At 37.6% G+C, this 20,323-nt stretch overlaps 1 protein-coding gene across 4 annotated transcripts in view; it reads right to left on the bottom strand.

Moving 5' to 3' along the window:
• Window positions 1–1,847: 1,847 nt before the first annotated feature.
• Window positions 1,848–20,323, bottom strand: part of rnf24 (ring finger protein 24) — a 66,060-nt gene continuing 47,584 nt past the window's right edge. For 2 of the 4 annotated variants that reach the window (XM_041982278.1, XM_041982276.1), the window contains exons 2-6: window positions 14,453–14,602; window positions 11,314–11,356; window positions 10,475–10,516; window positions 5,554–5,633; window positions 1,848–3,614 (exon numbers count right to left, since the gene is read on the bottom strand). In XM_041982278.1, coding sequence (XP_041838212.1) covers window positions 3,473–3,614; window positions 5,554–5,633; window positions 10,475–10,516; window positions 11,314–11,356; window positions 14,453–14,595 — 450 coding nt within the window. In that variant the 5' untranslated portion in view covers window positions 14,596–14,602 and the 3' untranslated portion in view covers window positions 1,848–3,472. Of the gene's footprint in view, window positions 3,615–5,553; window positions 5,634–10,474; window positions 10,517–11,313; window positions 11,357–14,452; window positions 14,603–16,807; window positions 16,863–19,415; window positions 19,458–20,323 lie in introns of all 4 variants that reach the window. The other 2 variants (XM_041982277.1, XM_041982275.1) reach the window with 2 other exon arrangements.

The following is a 20,323-nucleotide window of genomic DNA, read 5'->3' on the forward strand; positions in this document are numbered from 1 at the left end:
TACACTCAGAAGCAACACTGACGTCAATGATGATTTCAGCTGTGGGAAGACATTATTACTATATTCATGACTGGTTCAGTCCCATTCTTTTTTTGGCCTCACAGAGACTCTCTTTCCTCTTTCCTTGTAAAATACAGAACCTTCATATTTGTTGGCTTAGACTTGAATACATAACATCCGATGGTGAGTTGGCACTATCTTTTAGTGGGATTAGGACGGCAGACAGGAGGGAAACAGGGAAACTGAGGTGGAAAGTGTGTACAATCAAACACAACAGAAAAGATGAAGAAAATGGCAGGAAAGTGTTAGCTGCCATTTAGTTTATATGAAGGAGCATTTCATGTGCACTTTGAATACACAACCAATGATACGAACATCTACTTACACATTACAAATGTGAAAGAAGTGGCAACTTGTCTATGCAAAGTAGCATGCCTTCACATTTAATCTTCTTTTCTTTCTCACATGAACCAAACATTCAAAGACAAATCTGTTGACAGGAAGAAAGCTTTAAGACTTGTGTTCTAACTTGTGTATTTCCAGGACAATGGAAGAGCAACAAATTGGTGAAAATGGAAGATGTGTTTTCGTACACTGCAACGTTAGCAGTGAGATGCTACCTCATTGAAACAATCACAGCTTCTTCATAACAAAAGACAACAAAGTCTACAGTACACCAAACAACATGCTGAAGAAGGCCCTTCAACCATTTTGCTCTGCAAAAGACTTTTTGCCAAAAAGTAAAATGTTTTGTTCAAACAATCTGAGATTTAGTGTTAATGGTGTTATTATATATATATTATTATGTTATTATAGTGCTGCATTTAACTTCAGTTGGCGAGACCTCATTCGGGGAAACAAACCCTGCTTTTGCTGTCATCTCAGAGTTGACATTTTCACTGCGCTGCATTCTCTGACCTCACCACAAAGGTCTTCACTTGTGTGTGTGTGTGTGTGTGTGTGTGTGGGCAGACATTCAACAGAGACGAAACATTCAGATCAGAGGTCAGAGTAACAATGCTTTTCTGCCACATGAGGTGAAAGGCATTGTCACATTTGAAAAGCTATCATGTGTGGGGAGCCTGTGTCGCTCTGCACCTGACAATACGGGGGGGGGGGGGGGGGGGGGGGGGGGCTCTCTTGCTGTTAAAGGCACAATCAGTGATCTGAGAAGGCTTGGACTGATAGCAAATAATTGAGATTTTGGTCTTTTTCTCAACAAACCAGAATTCAATATATAGTTTTATTTACCTGATTATGCTTTGCTGTTAATATAATAAACACTTTAAAAACAAAAATCTTTTATGGTACAAGAAAGCATAACAAAGTCTAATGTGAATGCTGTCTAATGGTTGTGCAGATTCTGATAGATTGTACCTTTTTAAACCACAGATTGCACCTTTAAATATAAACTATGACAGTCCATTTCCAACTTATCATAGGTCCATTGTGACATCAGTGAGAAAATATTATCAACAGATAATTAAGCCATGACAATCTTAATAATACATTAAAAACATGGCCACAAGGTACAAAATCTGTGGTTTATTTTCCTCACAATACAGGGCGAGGAATCTACCACAAGACTATTATCACATACAAAGCATGCTGAAATTAGATTTTATCTCATTTTAATCTTTGGATCATTTACGATAATCTGCAGGTACTTGTGATTAAGCACATCATCATTAAATCATCACTCAAAGATCTCATCCCACACACCACTAAGTACTGGCCATGTGGCAATATCTCATTCCCATTCCCACGCCTCGGTAACACGTGGCCACATAACCTTTTCCCACTCATGTCACTGGGGGGGGGGGGGGGGGGTGGGGGGGGGGGGTGGTTCTGTTGTAAAGCTTTTCAAAAGCCACCTTTTAAAATCAGCAACAAGAAATTTACTGGCTAGCAAAAGGACAAAAAAAAAAAAAAAAAAAGGCGTGTGACCAAACAAAAGCACTCTGTACCGTACAGAAAGAGGCGGAGAGGCGAAAGCTCCAGAATACTGAACTGCCCTGTATGTGTGTGTCTGCATGAATGAAAATGCTGTTTCATTACAACCTGCTGACCACCGACTATTGGTCATGTAACTGAGGGGCAGCACGCACTGCTCCCCTCATCCATGTATGTCAACTGAAAGAGGCTGATGATAAGCTGAAGACCTTAGTTGTGGTGCAGGGGCCAATCTAACTCATTCTCTTGATGCAGCAGTACCAAGAAATGATTAAAACATAACAATAAATAGAAGTAAAATATCTAAGTAGAAGCAAAACTAATTGCAGGTGAGGATGCAGCACATTTCAATGACGTTTTTTTCTGATGAGTTTCTATTATGAACCAACAGTCATGGTGTTGCAGGACATGTGATACCAAACCAGGAGTTTTGGCATTTGTTTTGTGAAATGTCTCAGCGGAAACCCAAAGCAAGCCACCGTAACTTCGACATAATAAACCAATGTGGCATTTGAGCAAAGACAAACTGGAACATTCAAGTCACCTCGAAGATTTGGTTAAACGTTCCTGAATTTTTTATTTGTGAAACAGATCAGAGATAAATCCTGATGATGTGCGCATTAATACGGCTTTAGACCATCTTTGTAACTTTGTGCTGGAGTGGTCCTGAATGTTTTTATTTTATTTTATTTATTTTTCCATAAAGTAAACATCTGAAGTAATGTCTGGGGTGTGAGAGTACAACTGCTTCTGTTTCCAGTACATTCAATCATTTCACATTTAGTCAGACAAAACGTCTCAAGGTTGCTCTGAGTTTAATTTCTGGTGTGCAGGTGCACAATCTGTACACAAACACTGTTCACACTTCCTGACATCTACCATCAGATTGTGCTATTGTCCCTTTGAGATATATCTGTACTTGTGTTAAAAATAAATCAAAGTTTAGCAGTTTAAAATGAGAGAAAAAAAAAAAAAACTATGTTGATTTGCACTGTACACAGAAATAATAGTTAAGGGTGAAATATAAAACATGAACTTGGGACTAAGATCCACAAGCAATTAAGGGTTGAATTCTCATAAAGTGCTTGTTAAAGAAAAAAGAAACAAAAATAATAATAATATTAATATTTTAGTGTACTGACGTTCTTGGCTTTTGTGATTTCTTCCTCCTGGTCTTTCGCTGGTTTCCCCAGAAAAGTGCTTTGGTAGTGAAAAAGTTAAAAAGGAAACTTCTTCTGGACCAACTTGACTTCATTTTCCATGAAGAGAAAAACCACGAGAAGAGTTGATTATCAGTCAGAGCTGATGTACGGAAGTCCTTTTTTAAACCAATGCAAGGAAATGGCGAGCTGACGAAAGCTGCGGAAACACAGTTTTTGTGAATACCTGTGCAGCAGTTCCAGTTTCTCCTGTCTGTCCACACACTCATACCAAAGAGTACATGTACAGGAGAGACCATGAGTGTTGGGATTTGTTTGTGTGTTTTGTTGTGTACTGTGAAAGTGGACTCTTGACTCTGCTACACCAGGTTCTCGATGCCAGGCAAAGGCTGCTCAACGGGCACAGGAGGATCTGTACTGCCAGCCTGCTGGGCGAGCTGCAAGACGGGCATGTTGCACAGCGGGCACACTTTCCTCACCTCCAACCACTTAATGAGGCACCTGAGAGAGAGAAAAAAGAGAAGAGGTAAATTTAGAAAGGCTAAAGAGGCTGTGTTATGCCCATATAACAGAAGTTTGGAATATTATGTTGGATCGGTCTAGCAGAATATATTAGCAGACTTTTGTGTTAAAAATGTTTATTGTAGCAACACCTCTACCTGAAACATTTTGTATCTCCTAACCACCTCCCCTTCACCACTATTAGAAGATTGTTTGTTCACAACTATGCATAAATTTGCCTCTCAGCTGGAAAACCTCCCACTTAGTTCTTTTTCTGAACAGCCCATCCAAAAACCAAACTAAAAATAGCATTTCTAAAGCAAAAACTGTATTTTGGATCTCATTCTTTCAATTGCAACACAAAGCTCCTGATCAATTATTGTGGTTGCCATTGTGATCTGGAGCTATAGGAGAAAATGGTTTTACTATTTAACACAATGTTTCAGTTACTACTTAATAGTTTAGCTAAATTAACCACTTTGTTTTTGTTATTTTACAATGAACCATTAAAGCATGGCTGGCCCTTATACATGGAAGAATGGCCATATTATTACCGTAAAAGGAGCTTTGTTTAAAGCATAATGAAGAGGAAATAAAGGAATCCCTGTGCAGCAAGGTGGATTTTCTTCTTAGTTTACATGTGCGGGAAATGTAGAAACATACTTATTTGGTAATGCAAGAATTGGCAAAGGCAAAGAATCAGCCTTCTCAAAGAGAATAAAACATGACGATAGGAAGTAGTCTCATCACAATCAATCCCTGGTCACTTTAATGGTAGTGGTTTTACTGATCTAATACAGAGCTCTTCATAAAAGTTACATTACAGGAGGTCTCAATTAATTTTAATATTTAAAGGCTCATTTTTGCTCAACGCAGAAGACAGATACGAAGATTACACACGTAATTTAGTCCGTTTTCAGGGAGCTTAGCTATCCTTTGCTTGACGCAGAAGACAGAGCAATATCACTAGAAACAGCAGGGGGCAGCGCTGAGCAGGATAGCTAAAATGCGACCAGTGAAAGAAACAAACCAGAGAAGCAGTGGATCAGGAATGGGGGGGGGGGGGGGGGAGCAGAAGAAGAATGAAGACGAGCACCACTGTCAAAATTGTGCAAGCTTTTGAAGAAAGACTACATGTAAATGTTTAGGGCGTGTTGGAAACAACTTTACAACGACGCAAACCGTGTCTGAAACTGACGTCAGCTCGCGGGAGTGAACTCTGAAACTAGCACTGCCCACTAGTGGAAGAACTGACTTAACAACTATGGCAACGCAAAACACGCATGGAAGTACGAGGACGACGACGTATGACAACATTTGAAAGGGACGTCACTATTTACGTACGTAAGGGAGCATAAATGGGCCTTTATAAGTCAGTTAAGTAAGACAAGAAATTCCTTAATAGATCTCTTAATTTTAAGTATTTTTCCCCACTTACCAACACCCAATTTAATCTTTTTTGTTTTAGCTATAGTTTATAGTCTTTGTCATTAAAAAAATCTAATAACTTTTTGTATGATTATTGTTTTCTTTAAATCAGAATGCCTTTACTTGGAAACACACTAAGAGCAGTGAATAATTGTTGCAACCGGAAGAAGAAAAAAAAAAAAAAAACTAGGTCAAAAGGAGGTGTCATGCTGATGTAAACAACTCGGTTCAAATGGTAGGTCATGAGGAAGGTGGGTAATAAAGTTGGCTCAAGCAGTTCATCATGTCCTGTGTTGTTTTTCACTCCTGTTTTTTCAACACACTGCTTTATCTTCAGGTCCAAAACTTTTACCCCTCCCCCCACATTCTTTTAAAACACACTATTAACTATGCAGGCTAAAAGCTGAAATAATGCAGGAAAATGGGTTATTTTGTAGATCTGAATCACTTGATGACTTAGTGTGTGTATTTTTGAATGCATGCACACACATTAATAAAGCCCAATACTTACTTCCTATGAAAGGCGTGTTTGCATGGACAAATCCCCAGCTCATCTTTCTGTTTGAACTCCTCCAAGCACACTGCACATATCTGAAAGAGACATGGGGGAGTTTAAGATGGAAAGCCATTAAAGCAACTTCGAATGAGTTGGTTGGTCTGTGGTTTTGTTTTTTCAGCCTCAGGCCAAAGACAACAGAAAAAAAAAAAAAAAGGAAGGAGACAGCGAAATAAAAAAAAATAACAAAACAAACCGTAACTGACCAGCTATGTCCTGTTACACAACTCTTGACTAAATGTAGCTTCTGACTGGCCGGTAGTTTACTGTTCATGTTTTTCCCAGATTCACTGAAAAACTGATGTCAATGATTAAATTTAGGGTGTTTCAGCTTTTTGTTTCCACAGTGTAAAACATTTAAAAGTCTTAAAGCCTGAACTGTGTAAAAGGTAAAAGAAACAGCCTCTCAATTTTGGATTTAAACAGGATTGTTATGACTCTAAATACATAAAGATTTCTCTGAATTGTGTGGGTATTGCTCATTGCTTTAAATACAAACACCTTCAGCAACAATGAAACTAATATACTTTTTACACAAAGGTCATTACATTGTTTTCCATTGCACTGGGGGCAATGTATGTACTCATAAAACTTGAGTAAACTGCCATTTTCTCTCAGGGGATAAGCCTGTAAGCTTCTATAGCAGGAAGGGATGGCATTACATGCCAGTGGTGGTGCACAGTTTCTTGGTTTATCATTTCTGACTGGACCGCGGGAGTCAGAGCAGTCATTCTCAGAGTAAACTGCAGAATGGTTACTGTTGCAACCACCTGAACCATATTATAACCAAAAAGAAACAACGCTGGCTCAACCGCCTCCATTTGTGTTTAAGGTGCAGGTTACAGAGATACCAGGGGTCCTAACTAGAAAAGAAACCATGTTTCTACCTCATGCAGCTGCCAGATAACTGTAAGCCCAGAAAGGTCAAATAAATTCAATAACAGCCTTTTTACAAACACAAGCCCAGATACCCGATACAAATTAAAATCTAAATACTATTGTCCTTAAACTAAGCCTCTTCTTTACATTAAAAGTCTGGGACTGACATCACCGCAGATACTGCACTTAATCTCCCTGTCATTCAGTCACAAAGTCTGAAGCCTCACTTTCCAAAGGACAGGCTTTGTAACCAGGAAACATTTGCCAGGGAACACATTTTTCTTTCCTGGCTGCCTGACTGACAATGGAAGAGTCCACAGGCCTCCCTGCATTCTGGCTACATTAAATTATTACCCCCCAGGACCACACACCATGCCAAGAGGCACATGAACACGGGAGCTTCTGCACATGTTGTGGGATGTCAGGCGGTACTAAATATTTTCATAGCTGCTACCCTCAATACAACAGATTTAGCTCAAACTTTAGTCCACTTTCCAAATCTGTAATCCATGAGCTTTCTCTGGCATACTCAATCAAACACTGATGAATGGACCACTAAATGATCTACAAGAGGATGAGTTTTTTGACTTCTGGGTCATCCAACCATGTCAACAACAGCTGCGATACATAAATCACACAAAAAGAGGTGCTAGGTGAAAAGAGAAGATCATTTAAAAAAGGATGTACCCATAGAAACATGTCATATTATCTTGTAACTGACTCGTGTTAAACGAATGAGTGTGAAATTAATCTCTGGCCAGAGAGCTGAAATAACCGCATATACCATTTGTGCCAAAAGTTACTCATGATTGATCCACCAAATCACACGAACTTGTGGGGATATGTGCAAAGAAACTGATAGTCCACTCAGCATTCATATCACAAAACCTCATCCACACAGGGGGGAGCACTTCTATGGTAGAAGGTTTTAATTTGGCACCTCATTCTGTCCAACACTGAAACAATTTCTCCTTTAGCCACACAGATTTTCTGTTTCTCACTTCTGTTTTTAATGGGTGGATGGACAACTGTGGGTGAAAAGAACAGCATGGGGGCTGTTAGCTTTCTTTCCTAAAGATTTTTGCACGGAGAAAAGATCCGTTATATTGTCTGCTTTCCTCTCTTTATTGGTGAATACATCAATGTTCTTTTCATTTACTTATTTAATTTTCTTTCAGTACCTTGTCTATAGTGTCACACTCACAGTTGAGATCTGATGTCTTTGGCCAGCCAACAAACCCCCTTTATTACCCCCCCATCAGAGACGTTTCCATAGATGACCCAGAAGTTAAAACGACTATTTTAAACTTTAGTTAAAAATTTCAAAGAAAAATACATTTTAAGAATTTGAACAATGACAGAAAAAAAGAGCATCTCTTTAAACATCTTTCTATCAAATATACTGCCTATGCCAAGCATTAAATACGCAGCAAAACGCATTTACTTATAAAACATTCAAACAAACTGCACCCCAAACAGTCAAGCAGAAAAGTAAGATGAATGTATTAGTTTCTGAAATTAACACTATTTTATGGATATGAGAATAAAGCTAAATACACAAGAAAAACATAGACTGAGTAACCCAAGTGTAAATTTAAACCAGACTACCTTCTCTGAATCACTATGGATGAGGACATGTTGCCTGGCACTGTGGGACAAGCTCTATTCAATTCCCACACATTAACCGGCGCTCTCCTTTATATCCTGCAAAACACTTTGTAAATCACATGCCAGGCACCGATTAAAGTCCTCAAAACTCACCTGTGTTTAACACTACACAATGTTATAATACTGGAGTCAGGTAGAATAAATCTCCATCTATCACAAGGGTAACAATATGTTGTTCACTGCAATGTAAGAAATTTAAAATAACACGAGCCTTCAGCTCAGCTATTTCATAAAACTGCTCATAACGTGCTGCCAACATCACAACCTGTAATAAATTCCTCAAGTTGAAAGAACTGGTTTCATTGGGTGTATGAACCAGTCTGAAAAAATGATCAAATACTGTAAGTTCAGTCATAGCACAGACTTTCTGACTGGTCTGTGTACAATTAAAAAATAGTAATGGAAAGAAAAAACATGTCAACATGTAAATAAAAACAAATAAGATATAAGAGTTTAATTTTTTAAAAAGAAAAAAGCATATCTGCATCAACTTGTTCTTTTGGTCACTAATTTATAGTTAGCATTAAAAAGCCTTTTCTTTATATACATTGGAAAAATAAACCTTTGACCAAAATCCCTCTCAAATGACAGAAACATTCATTTGTTGGATGTATTTTCACCCAGCAGATATTGTCTAATTAGAGTTGCACCAATAACACATTTGTTAAAACCAAGCACAAGTACTTACATCTGAGTACTGATAGGAGTATTAATAAATGACATTACAGTTCACTAGTAAGGAGTGTGGACCAGAATGTTAGATGTTAGCGCTGACTGAATGGTTAATTGCGTGACATATGGGTCATCCTGCAGCCATCCTCTAAATGTAAGGCTTGAAAACTGTCAGAATCTTCATAGATAAAGAAGATAAAGTGGTTTCTGGTGGATTCAGTTCACACCTTCATGCCCAAAATAAGCTTCTCTCGCCTTCTCATTAATTCCAGAGATTAATCTCTTTGCTTTAACGTGTTAATTTTGACAGACCTAGTTTTTTCACATCGGTATAAAGTTTTGTTGTATTGGAAGACTTACGAATACTGAGTATCAGTACATTCACACAGCATCAGACTGATGGTCGATACTGGTATTGGTACATTCCCACTTCTAATAAAATTTAAGAAAGCATCAGTCTAATATAAATTATATACAACAGAAAAGTGTGTTATGTTAGAACTACTTCATCTTATCTAATCTCAATCCAGCGTTATCAACATGGAACCAGATACAGTATCAAAATGAAAACAGATTACACTGATCTTTACTACATCAGATATAAACAAAAATATACAAAGCTGTATATGTTGACCTGATGAGACCCAACGTGTGAAAGTCAAACTGTAAAGCAACAAATTTCAGGTGTGAAAATCTGATCCAATATATGTTGCATCTAAATCATGTTGAATTAAAAAAGACAAGCAACACTTTAATGCTGCACTGTATTCTATTTACTTTTTTTTATTATTATCGTTTTACTTATTTTTTTTTTCCATGCAATATGTAGGTCAGTTAACATGAGACAGTGTCAAACCAAAAAGGGGCACTATTCTAGGAGAGCTGGTCGGGTTACACATCAAAAATACTTCAGCATGCCTTGACCTGTAAACTGATCCCATGGAGAGCTCTTTTTCTATACATTCCATTGAAATGATGACTTTTAACTCAGGCTACACTCACGTCTTCAGGGTGATCCTTTGCATTCAAAAGTAGGTCATCCACCCAGGTGTGTGAGTGTGTGTGTATGTATTACTGTTCTTAAAAAAAACACAGCTTGATCATTTCTTCACAAACTCAGGTGACACTTTCTTTTACTTTGTTTTCTCTCAGTTTCTATAAACACAAAGAATGAACGGCTGAAGCCCAGTAGAATGGTGGGAAATACCAGCACTGCTGACAGGAAACCATGCTTAGCCCTGTGACGAAGCACATATGAACGAGCTATTCTCAGAATTTCATTAGCACAACATTATTAAAGGGAAGGGGTTTGTAGCCGGCCGTTACTCTATTACACAGACAGGTCTTCTGCTTTACTGCCTGCTTGTAATTTTCTAACCAAGTTGAGCTGACATGCAGGATTATATAATAATGTTGGGGAAGAGACTTTTAATTTAACCAAAACTTGATAGTTTTCATATGACAAAGTTATTGAAGTAATAACCATTAAATGATAAACAATTAACTTTTTTAACTGTTGCCAAAATCAATAAAATCCATGTTTTCTGTTGGCACAGTACAGTTTGCACTCAGTATAAACTGAAGAATGTTCTAGTGACTAAATAGTGTAGGAACAGGACATTTTTGTATCCAAGAGTCCAAGAAGCCAAACGCTTACCTCATGCAAATTTAACTCTTTGACCTTTTCCTTCTGAATAACCTGAAATGAATAAGAGAAGAACTTAGTCACAAAGTGGCATTAACATGGTTAGAGAAAACTTATACAATAAAAACACGATGAAAAATCAGTCAGTCCGGATGTTAAAAGAACATGAGCTTCTTTAAATAGCTGCAAGTTTCCAATAAATGAATTAACACAAATGTGTGCATGTGTGTGTGTACAAACTTTATGAGCTTGATGGTCTTACATAAGAGGGGTTGGACATGCGGATGTTGTTAGCTGGCAAGTAGCGATACACCTCAGGAGACAGAGTACAGAGCTGACGCTCATCAAAACAGCTACTCTACCAGGGTCTGTATGTGTGGGTTCGTGTGTGCATAATTTTACATGTTTGGGAGTTTTAGGCTAGTGTTACAAAACTGAAGGTCACGATTTATTAGCTCTGCAGGCTGTACTCTGCTAACACACAACCCCTGCCAACTACGAAAGTGACTTTTCCAGCTGAGCTGCTAAATGCTGAGCTTCAGCTAAAAAGCAGTCCTAAGCTTTTGGGATAAATGTGGATGGCTAAACTCACAGTTAGTTTAGAAATTAGCTGAAATCACAGAGGAACATAACTATTAAAATAGGAACATATTACAAGGAAAAACAAACAAACAAAAAACTTAAAATTCTAATTTATGCATTTAACAACTCAACTGATATATACGGAGTGAAAAGGGTTTTTAAGATTTTCTCTCTCCCTCCATGTAATTAAAATACTATTTCTCTGCTACAGAACTGATTATATATGATCAAATGTTTCTGTTGTTGTGTGTGAATGTGTGTATTCTTACTTGTTTGTATGCATATAACTCTTTGTGCGCCTGGTGTCGTAACCTGGAGAGACGTAAAGACAAAACATCTTTGTGGTGAGTGAGGGATCTTTTAACTGACACAACATTAACACATATCCATGCATCCTGAAAAACTTTAAAAGAAAAACTTGGATGTATTCAGGTGCGATTAAAAAAAACAAACAAACAAACAAAACATCCATATAGTGTAGCATTTAATTTGAAAATAAATATTTTAGAGATATAGCCATCGTCAAATAAATCTGAGTTGTGTATGTTACATGACTGCATGAACCATGTCAAACTTTACCCAAGGAATAAGTCAACTGATTATATAATATTTTCATTTACCAAAATACAGCGGGTAAATGAAATATCTCCTCAAACAATACCTATGTGTTAAAAAAATGACTTTACTAACTTTCGCAACAATATGCCAAAATACATTTTAATATATCTTTCATGAAAAACTTTGTACCAAAACATCAAATTACATTATCAAACCAAAGTACATTTGATCAGACATTAAAAACTGCAGGTAGTTGGGACACTCTATGAAGGCTTGAGCAGCTTCAAATTAGAAGCAGAGCACCAACAAATACAATTCATGTTACAAACAACTCAGTAAACACAGAAAGAACATGAAGAGCACTGAAAAAGAGGAGACTCTAGGAACTGGGAGAATGAGACTGAAACATGTAGAAATAGGATGGGGGGGTAAAGAGCCAGAGAGATAGGAGATATTCATAGATTTGTAAGATTTACCTCCATTAATAGTAACCTTAACCTCTCGCAGCTGAGTGAGAGGGATCTGTAAAACAAGCAGCACAGTCTAGGAGAGAAACTGACATTTTGAAAGAGGTCAGCAGGTAAAGGTGCAGAGACTCCCAAGGGTAGGGGACAAGGTCAAGGGTCAGTGGCGCATGGGTGATTTAAGGGGCTACTCTAAGAAAGTTTAAGTAAAATTGGCCAAGGAGATTAAGAGGATTATATATAATATATATATATATCTCCAATGTGACATTTTCTTATATCAAAACATCGTAAGAATTTCAGCAGCAACTAAAAATGGAAAAAATCTGCCATTTAAGACAAGTGGTTTGCGCTGCCATGCGGTGTAACATTTCCCTCAGCCACGAGAACTAAAACTGCAGTGGTGAATAACTTGTAGGTTTTTGTTCCATTTCTTCACTGTGCATATTCATTAACTATTTGCTTGTGCTCACGGATTAAGTGAATAATTCAGAAAAGCTTTCACTCTTAGAGTAATGCATTCAGTCTCTGAAAACCACACCACATATTTTACACACTAGTGTGTAGACTGGAGACTCACTGAGAGATGTGGTTGAACATTTCTGTGAGAGTCTGCCTTGTGTCAATACATATGCACAAATCTGCCTCTGCTGGAATGTCACATGTCTGCGCTAACATTTGTGTATCAATGAAAGTAAGAGTAGGGATGTTTACAGCACAGAAACAATACAATACCCCCGTCATGGTGGCCTTTGAGACTAAGATGGAGCCAAAACCAATATGGTTACAGGATTTCAGTAAGGTCAGTTTATTTAATATTTGAAGTTATTGTGGGCCAGTCCTTTGGGAGACTGCATCTTTAGATGTTGCTCTGTTTGGCTTTTAGCAACTAAACTCATAATCTTGACTTTCAATAATGAATCATGGTACTGCATCAAAGTCAAAAGGTATCTCTTCCTTACAGATAAATGAGGAATTGTGGGAGTGGTTAATTTACTTACCATTTGCCCTGCAAGATAGGAAATAACAGCATGGTGAGGGGAATTTTTTGGGGGGGAGCTGCTGCTTCTCACTGTCTTAGATAAAACAATGCAGGGTATTATTTGTGTTCAGTTGACTGCTGCCAGGAGAAATCCCCTGTAGCAGTAGCAGTCAAGGTTATGAAAAGGGGCAAGGGACTGAGTAGTTAACACAGCTACTTTTGGATTACAGTCAAGATTTACTGCATAAAAAGGAGCTTACACAAAATCAATACAAGGAGTTAAAAACAATAGATCTGAATGCCTGAGTGGAGGTTTATTAAATATCTTGAGGCAATTTTAATTAAAAAGAATATGGTGAAAACAATGAGGGGGCTAGCTGAGCCTTAAAACAGGAAAACTAGTTTCTTTGACGCCAAGTGCCATGATCATAATGTCAACACGGAACTTTGGTTATCAGCATATTGTATATTTTTTTCTTATCTATTCAAATAATTAAGTCCCAAATTATAGTATCAGAGATACCTGCTCCAAACTGTGCTGTTGAAACATTTTGTCCATTTCTGAAAGAACTTTTAGAAAAAAGCAGGTAGAAAACATACCCTTCTAAAAAGAAGAAAAAGATTTCTTTTCATTATGTGTCAGCAAAAAGCTGCTGTAAAAGTGCCATACAATACAGTTATAGTTATAAACTACGTGTTTTCTGGGTATAACCCTTCAGAATAGCAGCACAATAAATACAGGGTGCAGTTTCGAGCTGACCAACAGTGCTGTGTTTCTATGAAGCTCCCCCCAGCAAATACCCAGCACATTAATATGTAGCCATTCGGGTGTCATGGTTTTGTACAGCCATGTACAAAAAAAGGACAGCAAAAAAGAAAAAAACAAAACTATTTTTTAACAGTTTGTGAACCAAAGACACCTGAAAAAGCTCAGCAGTATAATAATGGTGTGAGAATACACAAAGTTATCATTTTTTAAGTTAATGGGAAGTAATGGTGTCAATATACAGCTCATCAAAAGATGTGCAATATGTTCAAAGCATCTGTGGCCCTCGAAGCTTTACAAAACATTTCCTTCACAAAGCTGTGTGAATTTTGAAATTGAAGATTATTACACTGGGATGAATACACAAGTTGGCTAAGGAATGATTGGAATTTTCTTATAAAATAAATGTGTGCGTGAATTTGTTTGAGAACCAAATCTGGAATAACCTACAATTATTTTTGATTTGTAGAGATACTCAAGTACGTTGAACTTGGCCGTACCACCAGATCAATGATTTGTTGCACCCCATGTAAGTTTCTAGTAATAGAAACGTCTGTATGACACTTTTTTGCCAGACAATACACAATAAAATGTTTTACTTTATTCAAGTTCACAGCTAAATGGTGCATGTCTCTTACCTTATTAGGTAGCAGCAGAAGAGGAGGCTGAGGATGAAGACAAAGATGGCTGTCCCAAACACCACAATGTAGATATTAAGGGGAAGGTTCTGGAACCCTATATTTGGCATCCTGAAACTGTAATGTGGGAAATCGGAGCTCATGGATAGTCTGAACAAAGAGAGAGATATGACAAACAGAACATTAGTACTTTCACACAAAGGCTGTGCAGTCCAAAAACTCCAAAATGACTCAAATGAAATCTGAAAGTAAAACTAACTTAAGTTGTAATTACAACAGCTTTCAGTATGAGCAGACCATAGCTCAGGCTTGTGATTGATAACCATTGTTAAGTAGCACAATCTCAACAGGCAATATTATGGAAACATAAGGAATAAACTTTTCCAGTTTTGGTTTTGTTAAAACACATTATACAAAAGACTGAGCAGCATTTTAAAAATATTTTTCTAGATATTTTTGTTTCTGAAACATAAATAGGCGTTAATAAGTGCAGTCATATGCAGCCATTAGCCTAAAGAGGCACTTAGGAAATGCAGGATTATCTATGCATGCCCACTTTAATAAGCGTGTGCCTCCCTTTATCATGTAATGCAACATTTCTAAATGCAGCGTGCTTTCAGCCAAATGCAAAAAGACTTTTCAGATGAGAGCAGACAATCTTTGTCAGACAAATAGGTAAACAGTGGAGGACTGAGATAAGGATGGATTACTGACCTGTACATTCTTTATTGAAATTTTATCTATAAAGCACTTTTCATACAAAAAAGTAGCACAAAGTGCCTCACATAAAAACAGTTTTGGAACATTTAAACAAGTTTTCACACACCAACGTATAAAACCGAACAAATGCAGCACACACACAACATGCATGCACTCCCCCCCCCCCCATCTTATTTTGCACTCTAACCTCTAGCTTCTGTCTCTTTAACTGTATATTTAATAAGGAAATAAATGTGGCTTGCCGCTGCGGTGAGGAAACGGTATCTTAGGGATCTGTTCACACTGAGAGCCAGCCCACTCATGACCACAGAGGCCACTGCCACTGGAAACCACTCCATCTTTGTTAGGTAACTTTTTCGAAAAACCTAATGCACACAAATAAAAATGCAGCTACAATTAATCTTATTCCTCCAGTCATTTTAGAGGGGTATTGATCTGTAGATAAATTATACACAGAGGTGGTTATATTATTCAGCCTACCCATAACGACATAAAATAGCTGGAGGTAGGTTAATGGGTTCAGATTAAGTACTATGGTCCTAATGAGCAACTAAAAACCATTAGAAAAATGTCAATTTCATGTGAGAAACAATAACAGCTTTGGAGATAGCAGACAGCCCTTTAACTTCATTTTCAACAGAGCAGCTATTTGTGTGCAACAAATATACAAGTTATGGAGTTTATTTACGAGCTAGTTTATGAGCGTTAATAGATGGAAGCTGTGAAGCGTGATGCGAGACGTCCATTTTAAGCCGTAACATGCCTCGGAAATTATTACAATGACGAGGAGATTCTGATTATTTAGCTGTGCACGTTCCCCCAATGGACATGCAGTTCTTAGTAGTGGAGAAGGAGGGCTGCTCTTCTGGTGAGTGGGTTTTTCCACCATGGGAGTGTTTAAAAATGATGATTTCAATCTTATATACACCTGCTAATTTAATGGTATGGCAAACTCTGTTTTTTGTTAAAAGCTCAAGAGTGCAAATCTCTGGTTAAAAAATGAAAAAAAAAAAAGCTAAAGTTGACTGAATTTCATTTTTCCCTTTTTATAGAGTTTGCTAAAATTCTGTTGGTGTTTTTTTTTTATGCATGGTAATGACCAATTTAACATTTACAGTATTTTAGAGGAGCTTTCAAAACATCTAGATATATATTGTGAATCATAAAAAAGTTTAACAGCTGTTTATACTTCACACAAATAGGTACTAAAGGCCTTCTGAAGAAAAGTAGAAAGATTTTAAAAACTTAGTTTGTGGCTGACATTTTCTTTATTAGAATTAAAAAGTTTTGACAGGTTACAAATTGCTATTTGCTGAAAAAAATTATTTTGTTAAAGGATAATGCACACCAATAAGAATTTACTGGTCAAGTTCTCTTACACAATCTACCAAATGGACATGACTAGACATGTCTGCACCAACAGTTAGAAGAGGAGGAGGAGGAGGAGCAGGAGGAGGGGATGACAGGAATAACTTCTGCTTCTTTAGGAATCTTATGTCCCTCCCTCTCCCAGCCAGCACGCGGTGGAAAGTTTTGGAGGTTTTGCTGTGGCCATTAACAGTCCTATGCTCCTAAGACCTCTCTCTAACACATAACAAAGGTATGCATGTAGCTTCAGCTTCTGTAAAACATTACCCCAACTAATATCAGCTGTCAGATGGGTGCTTCAATCTGGAGTCATTCAGCTCCCCTAAAAAAAAAAAAAAAAAAAAAAAGAAAAAGAAAGAAAGAAAAAGACAAAAAGAAAATATGTCTTATGTCTTCTTAAACCTGGCTTGTGATATTAGAGTCATATTATTAGTCATCTCATTCCAAAGAAAGATTTCTTGCCCCACTATCACTTCAGTTTAACCAGTTAATTCTAACAAAACAAACAAAAAAAAAAAACCACATCCTCAAAATTCTCTTGGGCACAAATGCCAGATTAAGCTTTGTTACACCTCAAGGGTGGCACTGAGCAAATTAAGAGCTCTGTGTTTGAATTACCGGTAAATATCACTGAAATATGTTGATGATATGAGGACCCAACAAAACAGTCTTAAAAAGACAGCAACATCATATCTACAGGTTTCAAATGCTGGCAGCGGGCATCACCCAGCTCTTACAATAAATATCTGTTGTGACAATTTAGTTGAAGGATAGTGGTCATGTGTTAAATTCATTAAATGGCAGACAAGAGGGAACTAAACCCACAAACTAATGTAGCTGCCACAAAAATATCATCCAACAGCACCCATGGAGAGAGATAACTGCTGACACAGGCCATAGCAGTAAAATACTTTCTTTCATTATCCACCACAGGCCTTCAGCATATTGTGGTTAGGCCTGATAGGATAAATAAGATCCACTAAACTTCAATAACATCAAATAGGGCAATGTTCTACATAATGAGATAATAGTGTAATATAGTAGAACTGTGTGGTGGCAGGTATGGTATAAACAAAACTGAATATATTGATAAAAATATGAAAACTCCACACTTGCCCTATGAAGGCAGCTCCTCAGGTCCTCCACCAGAGGCCTGAGTGCATCAAGGTTTTGCACACTATCTGTTCCTAGGACTGCCCTCTGGTGTCCTGGTGTTATTTCCTGGATCTGCTGGAGACACTCTCCTAGTTTGAAGGTTATGGGCCTGAGTGTATTGATTACCAATGGAACCACTATTGCCTTCAAACATTTTTCAACTTTCTCCACCAGACCTCCCTCGTTTTCACATTTCTAATGTTCCTTCTTCTTTATGTTGCTGTCATTTGGGTTGGCTGCATCTATCACCACTGTCTTCGGTAGTTAGCCAACCATGACAATGTCCCATTGATTCATCATCACCAGTTTCATCTGGAAGTCTCACCTTTGCTCTGTCATTTTCAACCACCTGTTGCAGCATTTCCCACTTTGATCCTGTGGATTCAAGCCCAAACTCAGTGCAGATGTTCACTATTTCAGCCACTTGGTTATGGCGCACCATATATGCTATACTTGCCTGTGTCTTATATTCTTAATTCTTGCAGTGAACTTTGCACAACCTGCACCTAAGGTCCAGTCTGGTGTGGTAGACTGACCTCTAAAGTTGTCTTATTCAGTGACTGTTCTTGTACTGCCATGATCAATTTCTCTGTGCAGTCTTTCAGCCTTCTCTACCCACTGATAAGACGTCAATGTCAGCCACTTCTTCAGCTTGTTGATGCTACATGTTATGAGGAGGAAGAGGAGGTGTCTTGTGAGAAAGCCACAAGACATTGAAGGCACTTATGCAATCACTTAGGCTCCATTCACACTGCAGGCAAAAGTGAAATCTGTTCTTTTTTGTCCATATGTGACTCACATCTGATCTTTTTATTAGTCTGAACAGCACAAATGCCATTTTTTCAAATTTGACTTTCACATTTGATAGACAATGGATTAATATCTGATCTTTTTCAAAGCGACCTCAGTCTGCATGGTCATATTGCATTTCCACAACAGATGGAACAATGTTTCAGTCAAAAAAACAGCGTGCCGTGTGTGACGTCACATCCTACTCTATGCATGCGGGTCACTTCAGGGCTGTGAACAGTTCACACTGCAGTGTGACCGAGGTTGTATGTAAATGATATTGTAAACAACCTCACAAAGGAAAATATATATATATATTATATATATATATATATATATATTATATATATATATATATATATATATATATATATATATATATATATATATATATATATATAGAGAGAGAGAGAGAGAGAGAGAGAGAGAGAGAGAGAGAGAGAGAGAGAGAGAGAGAGAGAGAGAGAGAGAGAGAGAGAGATTTCTGCAAAAATTTGAATTTGCACACAAAGCCCTGCAGTGTAAGCTGGAATTATTTTTTAACTGGCTGACCAGCTTAAATATATTTTGTAATCTTTTGATAGGCCCATTTTAAAGTCTTCCCACCAAACTACTCTGTAAATACATCATGTTCCCTTTAAATGCTACTCAGGCTTAAATTAACATAAGCATTCCTCCTGCAGAAACTTCTCCAACGGCATAAACTGGCAGTTTTTTTTAAATGTATTTAGATATTTTCATAGTTAGTCATTTAAATGCATAGAGATAACTTCTAGTATGCAAACTACCATGTTTACTGTAAATCTCTATATTCTCTTGTTCGTTAACAGATGACCAATTGACCTAAAAAAAATCAACTGACTAAATAGTTCTCATTTTCATGTAGAACAGTCTCTCACACACACAAGCATGTATTTATACATACACATACCCAAGTGGTGCCTTCATGCTGAGCAGAAAAGTCGGGATAGATCTGTAAAACAGACCATTAAAAAGTGTTGTGACTAGTCCTGGAGAAAGAAACTTGCCAGATGACCTCCTATTCAGATGATTGGAGCAGACCCCCCTTTCCAGTCCAAGTCAAAGCCCCCTCTGCCATGACTCTTTTTGGTGTCTTCATCTGAACAGACACAGGAACCTCCCCCAGCTCATCAACATGCTGTCTGGACACACATGCGCCTCAGGAGACATTTGAGACCAACAAACACACCAACAATCCATTCTGCAGTAGATACGTAAAGAGGTCTACAACAACAGGGAGGAGAAAAAAACAGCAATTTCTGTGATTTGTAGGAATTTATAACCTGCACTTTTGCAAACATTCAGAATATTGTTTAATACAGTTCCAATGATATTCAAAGAGCTCATTGTTTTTAACTTTTTGCTTATGTTCAGTTCTTTCTTTGTCCCTATCCCATGAAAATAACGTCAATCTGCATCAGCTAAATGAGCTTAAATGACAATGAGCCGAAAACAAGCACACAATTCTTTCATGTTTTTTTTTGTTTGACAGACCGCATATGATGGCCTAAAAATTTAAGACACATTCATTTAATGTTGTGAGGTGCCTCCAGTGTTAAGGTGCTTTTACATTAATGCTAAAATGATTCCTCAGTGCCGTCACTGCTTCGCCTCCTGTCATCTTAACTCCACCAAATGATAGAGATGTAAAAAAAAAAAAAGAGGGGCAAAATAGCAAATCTCTGACGTCTGCTGCATCTAAAAGTAGAATTGTGTGATGTGAGAGGCCTGGGATCTGTTTGATAAACTACTTGATAAAATACTTCTGCGTAGAATATACCTTTTTCCTCACTCATAGTGTTGTCATTATGGAAGTCC

Source organism: Melanotaenia boesemani, chromosome 4 (assembly GCF_017639745.1).
Source record: "Melanotaenia boesemani isolate fMelBoe1 chromosome 4, fMelBoe1.pri, whole genome shotgun sequence".
Lineage (NCBI taxonomy): Eukaryota > Metazoa > Chordata > Actinopteri > Atheriniformes > Melanotaeniidae > Melanotaenia > Melanotaenia boesemani.